This window comes from Anopheles cruzii, chromosome 2, assembly GCF_943734635.1.
Source record: "Anopheles cruzii chromosome 2, idAnoCruzAS_RS32_06, whole genome shotgun sequence".
Classification (NCBI taxonomy): domain Eukaryota; kingdom Metazoa; phylum Arthropoda; class Insecta; order Diptera; family Culicidae; genus Anopheles; species Anopheles cruzii.
In genome coordinates this window covers 34,142,023-34,151,079 of record NC_069144.1, presented here as the reverse complement: position 1 = coordinate 34,151,079, position 9,057 = coordinate 34,142,023, and the positions used below count along the sequence as shown (strand labels likewise).

Below are 9,057 nucleotides of genomic sequence, written 5' to 3'. Positions count from 1 at the left end.
TGATGATTCGATGCACAAAATCCACTTTATCTTATCGAAAACGCTTTAAATGTTGTCAAGAAAGGTGCATTCGAATGCAAATTCGGCACCCATGTTGCAAACCGCTTTCTGAAATTTAAAACTTCAGTCAAAATATTGGTTATACTGCTCAAGGAGTAGGCTGGGTCTTGTACTTAATTTCTATCAGTGGTTCGACAATTTTCCATTACGATATCCTGTATTGTTTTACGATTTCCGATGTTGTGTCTGTTTTTTGACGTTTTTGACATGGATCGTCTTGAAGGCTACTACGACCCCGTCTAAACTCATAACTGCCTTTTAACCACCTAATTAAAGCTAAAGAGTCCTTATACACTTTTAATATTCGTTCATAATTTTCCTTGGCTTTTAAACCTTCCAAAAATAAAAATGAAATCACTGCACGATACTTGATTTTTTCCATTGTAAAAAATACTGTGAGACGTCGATACTAAAAGGCTTGTAAAAAAAACTAAGTGACCGATTGAAATGAAACTTCACATACGTTCATTTGAAGAGTGTACCAATATAACAAAACAAAAATTAGGCTTGTAGCATCGCTCCTTGTTATCGAGGCTCCGAATATAATGAACAACCTAGGACATCATTCTATTAATCTGTTATCAATACGCGCTGTGCCCTTGTGTAAGATACCGTGGAGCACAAGTTTACAGCGTTTTGAAGCACTTGAAGCCACGAACACACTTTTTACAACTGCACACTGATGAGGTACTGATTCCATTTGTAAGACCCGCGTATGACTGTAATGGTGCATCGCACAACGCACAGCAAAATTGCATCGCCTTCTTTTCCTGATCAAGATGAGTCAGATGGATAGTTTACCACTAGTGCACAGCATACTTATCACTCTTCAGTTAATCACTATAGCAACTTGGGCAAAGCAGTCCTTCGTTGCTTACTGCTACAGACAGTGCCTGCGCTCTTTCTGGCACCGGTGCCTGGCAAGATGTCACAAAAATGCCTAGTCTTCTTAGTGCTAACGGGAGGTGCTGCCTTGAGTCTGGTTACACCCAATTGCGACAGTGTTTTCGGTTGTCTGTCTTATCCGGCTCAAATTTCTTGCTCGCCTCCAGACGAGTATTGGTCCCCAGAGGCCAACCTCGGCGGTTGCTGTCCGGGCTGTGTTCGAGGACTCGCCGTAGGGTCAGTCTGCAATGAGCCCCACTCTGCCCCACCACCAGGAAGTCTACCGTGCGCACCGGGATTAGTGTGCGGTCACGGTAATGTATGCCGTTTGAATGTCGGTAAGTGGCATGGCGAACTGGGGCGTGTGATAAAATCAATTTAGAACCCACGTCCCCACGTCCTTCGCCCGCCAGGTGACTGTTTATCGACGTTTCACGTCCCGCCCGATATCAACTGGGTTCCACAGTGCGATAACCGTGGCCGATACGCTCCGCGGCAATGCCGCGGTGATCGGCTTAATGGACGGTGCTTCTGCTATTCCGCTACCGGTGAGCGCATTTTCGGCTGGGACTGGCGTAATCGGGAGCAGAACATGACCTGCGGTTAGTAGACCAGACCCACCAGACATTTGATCTCAGGGTCAGAGCAGCAGCAGAGGACTTCTTTTTTTTATTGCACGTGACATTTGGACACGTTGTTGCTGCGGTGTGATGATAGCATGAAAATCTGTCTTTGGTTGTCACCCTGTGCCCCGTAGCTTGCAGTCGCCGACGTGCCGAGCTAGAGGCGGAAGGCCGTTTTGATGTTACGCTACATTGCACCCAGAACGGGAACTACGAGGAATTGCAGTGCGATCGGGGTGTCTGTTGGTGCGTAAATCCACACACCGGTGTCCAACAAACGGGGACCCGGGCCGTTCCGGAAAACTCTTGGAGCCTGTTACCGTGCTGTGAGTGTTTCCGAGGGCTAGGAAGGGTGTGCAGCAGTTGATCCACCTCGGTAATGGTTACGAATGGTGATTTCTCTGCTTGACGCACAGATAACGAAACAGTTTACGGGGCGCAGTATCTGCGGCGTTGCGAAAGTGTGATGTTTTCGCAAGTGCTCCAACGTAAGCAATTCATTACCCGTGGACACCACGGAGTAACGTTCACCAACATTGCATGTGACTACGATGGCAGCTATGGCCGATACACCATTGAAGGGCAAGAGTACGGAGAGTACCGAAATTACACCACACGCATCGTTTTCAAACTATTTCCGATTCCTTTTCACAGAGTTTTCTGCACGTGGCGCGACGGTTCAAAAATAGTGCCCTATAAAACGTCCCTCCAGAAAATGGCTGCCATCAATTGCAGTAAGTCAAGGGTTAATGCGCCTAACGGTAGGCACCACGCTTTACACTTCACGACACAGTCTAAAACGCTGAACTTTCGTGAACGCAACAGTTAGAACTTTCACTTTCACGCCCCAAATCATGTCGTTCTATTCAGCAACATAACAATCGCAACGATATGGTCAACTCATTTTCCCTTTCTACAGACTGCGCACGCGACGAGAAGCTTTTCGCAGCGGCGGCCGATCGACACCCAATGGAGCTTGCCTGCGAAGCAAACGGCAACTACGTTCCATTGCAGTTCCGGAACGCCGAGCACTTCTGTACGGATCCGGATGGGTTTACGGTGGCAGAGAATGTTACCAGCGAGCAAACCTGTGACCAGTTCATATTTGGGGCGATAGTTTAAAGTATTGGAGCCAAATAAAAGGGGTTCAACCCGCCCATACGCCATTCTTGTGAATCAATGTAAATCTTATCGCGGTTACAAACACAGCGACGAGATACACAAAACTTGACACGAAAAATCAATTTCAATGTTGGCCCACCAAGGCCCACAAGGTCTCTGTGTTTCTTTTCTTTCGTTTTGAGCCTCGTATCGTTACGTTTCGTCAGTCTTTACTAAACGCTTCCAGAGCGTCATCATCATGAACACAGTCCAGGCCATTCTGTGGTCGTTAGTTTTGCTGTTTCCTGCGCACTACGATGCCATCGTAGACCCTCCGTCATGTGAGTCGTCGTCCTTCGGGTGTGTCTCCTCACTCCGGCAGCAGGACTGCCCGAAAGGGGAAATCCTCATCTCGGGTGGTTCGCTTAACGGGTGCTGTCCCGGGTGTCGTGGTGGCCGCACGTATCTAGCGATCTGCAACGACAACATCCCCGATCGTCACTGCGCTCCCGGGCTGAAATGTAGCGGCCGGAAGTGTATCTACGATCGCTGTGAGTATCTCTGGTCGACAGTGCAGTATTTTGTTGTTGTTGTCATGGATCTATCACACCTTTGTCCCCTCAGCTACCTGTCTGCACACAATGCACCTGGACACAAGTCTGGTCGGTTGGGTGCCGAAGTGTAACCTGGATGGGACGTACGCGCCCAAGCAGTGTCGAGGAGACCGTCTTTCTGGGCGCTGTTTCTGCTACAGTGAAGATGGAAAACGAATCTTTGGCTGGGATTGGTACCGCTATACCGGGCAAATGACGTGCGGTAAGCTCAATAAAAGACCTTGCCCAAAGGAACCAGAATATGAAGAGGGAACCACACTCTACACATAGACTGCAGTCGAAGACGTTACAAGCTGGAGAACGAAGGACGCTTCGATGTGACACTGCACTGTACGCAAAACGGGAACTACGAAGAGTTGCAGTGCGACTCGGGGCTGTGTTGGTGTGCGGACGAGTTTACCGGAAGCGTGCAGCTGGGAACGACTGTGATTCACGAGAGTTTGTGGACATTATTGCCATGCTGTTAGTTGCGAAAATAGTATATGCATATAAAAGTGCTAGCGGCACGATACATATAATTCGAAGCTTATTCGAACCCAACAGATAACCGTACACTGCACGGTGAGTCGTACTTGCGGCAATGTGAAAGTGCTGCCTACGCCCAGAAAATGATCCTCAAGAAGTTCTACACGCGCGGGACCATTGGGGTAACCTTCAACGAGGTACGTTGCGACTACGATGGCGCTTACGGACTGTTTCGGGTGGACAATGGAGTGTAAGTTACCGCGCTAGTGGTGATCACAGTGGGAATGACTATTCGCTGGTATTTTCAGTGTCTACTGCACCTGGCGCGATGGCAAGAAGATTGGTTCGTTTCAGATACGCTCCAACATGCTGTCGTCAGTCAACTGTTGTACGTACGAGTCGAAGGGATTGAACTTGTACCAAAGAACACGCTTTAAGCGAGGTTATTCCTTACAGACTGTGCACGTGACGCAACCATCTACCGGGACGAAGGAATACCGTTTACGTTGGCCTGTGGTGGAAATGGAAACTACGAATACTCGCAGGACCTGAACGGAAAGCTCTTCTGTGTCGACGGCGATGGATACGTCGTGAGCACCGACGTGGCACCGAACGAAGCGTGTGACAAGTTTATCTACAACTCGCCCTTCTACGATGAGGACTAGAGGTTGCAGCCATGTCTTGTTCTACTTGCAAGACACTTCAACGAATGCAATAGCATTGGGTGATTGATGATTGATCCAAGAGATCGCTGTTAATGGTTAAATTTATGGCAATGTGCAGTGAATCCGAGTCTTACAAATATCTTTCAAACGAGAAGACTTGATCCCTTTCAAACAAACAGAAGGCCAAACAAGAAAACTTTAGGTCTACCTTATGTCTGTTCAGTAAACAGCTTGCATCAAATGAATTCCACTAGTGGCACGTAATAGATATTTGTTGTCTCTCGGGGTTTATTTTACTAGTTTACGAAACCGGACACAATAAGAACGTCGACATTCGGCAAATCTGCTAGTGTATTGTGTGTTAAATGTGGGTGCCTTTAGGTCAAACACAACCTTCCAGCTCATGGACAGGTTACGCTACCCATTTCGTATAGCTGACTGGTCTACATCGCAAAGCTGAATTCAACTTTTCCTTCTGCAGGCTATCATATTCGCATTTGGTGGGCCACCAGACTTCCAAATACGTTTTGTATGAAAATGTATCTAGCTATTTGATATTTTTTTCGGTATGATATTTCTGAAAATGGCGAACACAATAATGATCTGTACTTCATTAATCTATGGTTACACTAATTACTTAAGTACTAGGGGTGTGCATTGAGAATCGGAATGTTAAAAAGATGGCTGTACCTGCCGATTGGGACTTCCCAGTTTTGCTGTTCATTCATCATTACCTTGTTTTGACATCAGGTAAATGAGTCCAGGTCGAAAAAAAATGTATTTCGGTTTGCAACCCATCATTTAAAGGGTTAAACTACGTCAACTTTTGTGCCTGAAAATGACGTTTTGCGGGGATTATTATTTTTCTGCTCCTCTTGAAGAAAGCTGCTTCGGAATCGCACCAAATGCTTGTCGGGACTTGTGTTTGGAAGATCGCAGTGCTTTAAGTGGTTGAAAAAAATTCAAAATGGCGATTTTGACTTAACAAAAAAAAAGCGTCGAAGGACTCCAAAAAACGGACTTTCTGATGGGACAGAAAGGTGTGGTGTTTCACAAGCTCCTAAAACCTGATGGAAACGTTAATTCCGATCGCTACTGACAACAAATGATCAATTTGAACCATGCATTGATCGAAAAACGACCAAAATGCAATTCTAGTGGGTTTCAATGGAGACGCCTGGTGGCCCGTGGAATCAAGCACCAGGCGCACCAAAAAAACAAAAATGTTTCAGGATACTATCAAATCACTTGGATAGGAGCTGCTATCCCTCCCCGCGTTATTCACCAGACTTGGTTCTTTCCGAATATCATTCATTTTCATCGATGCGACACGTATTGGCTGAGCAGCTCTTCGTTTTCTACGAGGAAGTCGAAATGGGAAGACTAATTAGTTTACTTAAAAAACCGAAGAATTATTTCCTCTGGGAATCCATGATTTAGCAGAGAAATAGGAGAAATGTATAGCTAGCAATGGCACATACTTTGAACAATGTAGAAAATCGCATTCAAATTTTATAAACATTTTTGTGTGATTCCGGCATTCCGATTTTCAATGCACACCCCTAGTAAACAAAAGACGTTTAATGCTTTTGTGAGTACATTCCTGTTTTAACATTACATTACTGTGTTTTTGTGAGTATTACTTTGCCTAATTTAAATAAAACAATGCCTTCCAGCAAGCGCCTTAACACAATACAACACAAAAGTTAGCTATGAACCGTATCGAAGGAAAACACTTTAAGGCATAAGTATTAGACTACAGTTCCGAAGACGGATGAAAACACCATGGAATAAATTGTGCATGTGGTATATCAAATTAAAAGAAAACTCGCTCTATTGATACTGATCTTAATAAATGTTCCTAGAAATACAACATCAAAGGTCCCATTTTCTCAACTTGTTGCAACTTCTTAAATGTTGTCATAGAATAAGCTGTGCCTTCAGCGAAGCTTGTGCTGTGTCACTTTATTTTATGACAGAGTATAAGAAATTGCACTAAGCTATGATAAAATCTAGCGTTTGGCTTTCTACAAACATCATCATACACTTACCTCAATAAAACAAATCACACCACCTTCGGTGAAGTATTGCGTAGGAGGCAAAAATCTTATTACACTTTTTTACGCCGTCGTCTCTTCTTGCAATTGGAGGCGTTATCACTTTTATGGGGAGCGCCTAGCCAGCGCTCTAGCTCACTGTCCTGTCTCAACCGACCACCAGTTAATACGTCATTTTCAGACAAATTTATGGCTCCCGCTGCGCGACTAAGCGACAAAACATAACTTTCCTATGTTTACATCGTATTGAGCGATTTTCTCCCGAAATACTGTTCGCGGCGGAGAATGTTGCAGGAATCGATTAGCATGAAAATCTGAAAAAAGAAAACAAAATAATCGATAACGTTAGGTTTGGAAAGAGTAAAACATTAAATCATTCTTTGATAACTGAATCAAACGTCAAATCAGCAACGGATCAACAGCAAAAAGGTTTCTGAGAGATTAAGAATTGTTCGGCAAGCGACAAAAACTAAAGACTACCCTCGTTATAGAATCAGTCATGACGATTGTTACAAACCAGTAAGATTTTATGACATGCTTTTGGCCCAGTTAACTCATAGTTAACAAGAACAAACGTATCCGACCGGAAAACAAATTGATTCTTATAAAAAAAACTATCACTATCAAACATCAACACTAACATATGTGAACATGGGCACCCTTGCACAGCGACAAGCAGAACAACTCATCTCATGAAACTCATAATGGCACACGAAGTAAGGTGCCAAACAAATCTAGGATATTTTGGCATGACACGACGATTGCAGACACAATTTGTGACACTTTTATTCTCCCCACGTCGTGCAAAGGAAACCCCGTCGTGCTCGGAAACCTCACACGTCGTGCAAGAGAAGCCAATGCACAACGAGTCACTGTTTGGGTGTGGATTTGGTTCGGTCTTCGAAAATGAAGAAGGAGCCGTAACCGTCGATGGCGTACGCTACCGAGAAATGTTAGCTGATTAGTTCTTCGGTGAAATTTAAACTGAAAACTTGAACGACATTTGTTTTCAACAGGACGGAGCTACGTGCCATACAGCGACAGCCACAATCGCTATTTTGCGCTCCGTATTCGGAATGTAAACACTGGATGGACCAGCCAGGCATTAATCGCCATAATCCTTGATTGCCAGGAGTTGATGAAGTGCATCGAAATGAAATAAAAGAAGAGCTTATGAGGTTCTAAATTAACCTACAACGGGTTTGAAAATATGGGAAAACAGGAGCATACAACAGGTATTATACTACTAATAAAGTAACCAAATGATAAAAAATAGACGAACCTCTTGTAGAGATGTAAAAATAAATGAATAATTTATAAAACCTAAATAAAATAGATAAAAGTTTCAATTCCAAAGTAAGCTTTTCACACTTAGCTTAGCTTTAGCGATTGTTGACCGACTTGTTAGTTTGTCACTTAACACGTCAAACAAAAGTGAGTGAAATCTATCGGTTTTTCATTACTTCCTCTACGCTTTACATGAGCCGGACTTGACTTCGATCACAGATTTTCCTGCGCTGCCAATATTTCTTCTGTTGTTCTGTTGTTTACTTGTCCGTGCTTATTGGAAAGATTTGCTGTTTTATTTATCCGTTTGGCTCAGTTTGCAAAGGCCGCGACCCACACCACACCAGCATAGTCTGATAGTTATCAACCGTGATGCAGTACTCTCCGCCCGTGAGGGATTACATTACAACCACCCGTCACCCTGGTGATGGTTTGTTTTCTAGGCGGTGATGCGTAAAACATAATGCCTGGATGGTTACAACGACTGAGCGTAATATGTTTTTATTTGTGTTATTGTTTACGGACTATGTATTCTTTATCGTACGTTGCTAGGTTTTTGCTAATCAAAGATTCATAACAAAGTAAGAGCACCCTGGCCAATTCGAAAATGTATTTATGAAAACATTTACCGAAGAACAGAATAAGCCATGAGGTATAGTTTATGTTTCACTGACCCGATTTTTCTTTCGGTGCTTTCGGTCGAAAACTACTACCGAAAACCATCGTATTTTAATGGATGTTTATGGAGAACATGCTCTTGTTAAGAGAACGTATCAGATGTTGTTTGCGTGGTTTTTAAAGTGGTGATTTTGGCTTGAAAGATCAAGAGCAATCTGGACAGCTAAAAAAGTTTGATGCTCAGGAATTGGCAGCATTGGTCGATTAGGATGCATGTCAGACGTAAAGCCATGCACAATTTCGGGAGTCTGGCTTGAATTTTTGGCTTTTTCAAAGAAAAACTGTAAAATGTACCGAATTTTTCCTTCGTTGACTTCGTAAAGTATCAGCTTGAAAACGAACCTAAACTTAAAACTGTACGATCGATACTTCACGAGATATCGACGTTTTTCACGATGGATGCCTTTAGCATCTATCGTGAAAAACGTCGATTTCTTTTTAGCCAACCTAATATGAATAGGCCATCAATGCTCCAGCAAACCGTATGTACCGACACAAATGGTTAATCCATGTGCAGTTGCAATATCAATATATCGTCAACCTCTACTTCCAGCAACAAAATAATTCAGGATACCATAGATCCGTTCATGGACACACGGGAACACGAGAAATGGAATATAAA

The 9,057-nt window shown here is 43.7% G+C and overlaps 2 protein-coding genes across 2 annotated transcripts; both read left to right on the top strand.

Annotated features, from left to right (window-relative positions):
* Nucleotides 1-985: 985 nt before the first annotated feature.
* LOC128278923 (uncharacterized) lies at nucleotides 986-2,708 on the top strand. Its single transcript, XM_053017646.1, has 6 exons — nucleotides 986-1,283; nucleotides 1,359-1,547; nucleotides 1,703-1,894; nucleotides 1,985-2,156; nucleotides 2,223-2,302; nucleotides 2,488-2,708. Exons 1-6 carry the CDS (start codon nucleotides 986-988, stop codon nucleotides 2,688-2,690), a joined length of 1,134 nt encoding a protein of 377 aa, XP_052873606.1. The 3' UTR covers nucleotides 2,691-2,708.
* A 220-nt stretch (nucleotides 2,709-2,928) lies between these two features.
* On the top strand, nucleotides 2,929-4,413 carry LOC128278922 (uncharacterized). The gene is made up of 6 exons (XM_053017645.1): nucleotides 2,929-3,220; nucleotides 3,294-3,485; nucleotides 3,554-3,745; nucleotides 3,827-3,998; nucleotides 4,057-4,136; nucleotides 4,205-4,413. Exons 1-6 carry the CDS (start codon nucleotides 2,929-2,931, stop codon nucleotides 4,411-4,413), a joined length of 1,137 nt encoding a protein of 378 aa, XP_052873605.1.
* The last annotated feature ends 4,644 nt before the right edge of the window (nucleotides 4,414-9,057 follow it).

Coding starts and splice junctions, on each gene's coding strand:
- LOC128278923 (XM_053017646.1), top strand. CDS start 986: ATGTCACAAAAATGCCTAGTCTTCTTAGTGCTAACGGGAGGTGCTGCC. Junction 1,284..1,358: donor TGTATGCCGTTTGAATGTCG/GTAAGTGGCATG, acceptor TTCGCCCGCCAG/GTGACTGTTTATCGACGTTT. Junction 1,895..1,984: donor TTGGAGCCTGTTACCGTGCT/GTGAGTGTTTCC, acceptor CTTGACGCACAG/ATAACGAAACAGTTTACGGG.
- LOC128278922 (XM_053017645.1), top strand. CDS start 2,929: ATGAACACAGTCCAGGCCATTCTGTGGTCGTTAGTTTTGCTGTTTCCT. Junction 3,486..3,553: donor TACCGGGCAAATGACGTGCG/GTAAGCTCAATA, acceptor CTCTACACATAG/ACTGCAGTCGAAGACGTTAC. Junction 3,999..4,056: donor TTTCGGGTGGACAATGGAGT/GTAAGTTACCGC, acceptor TGGTATTTTCAG/TGTCTACTGCACCTGGCGCG.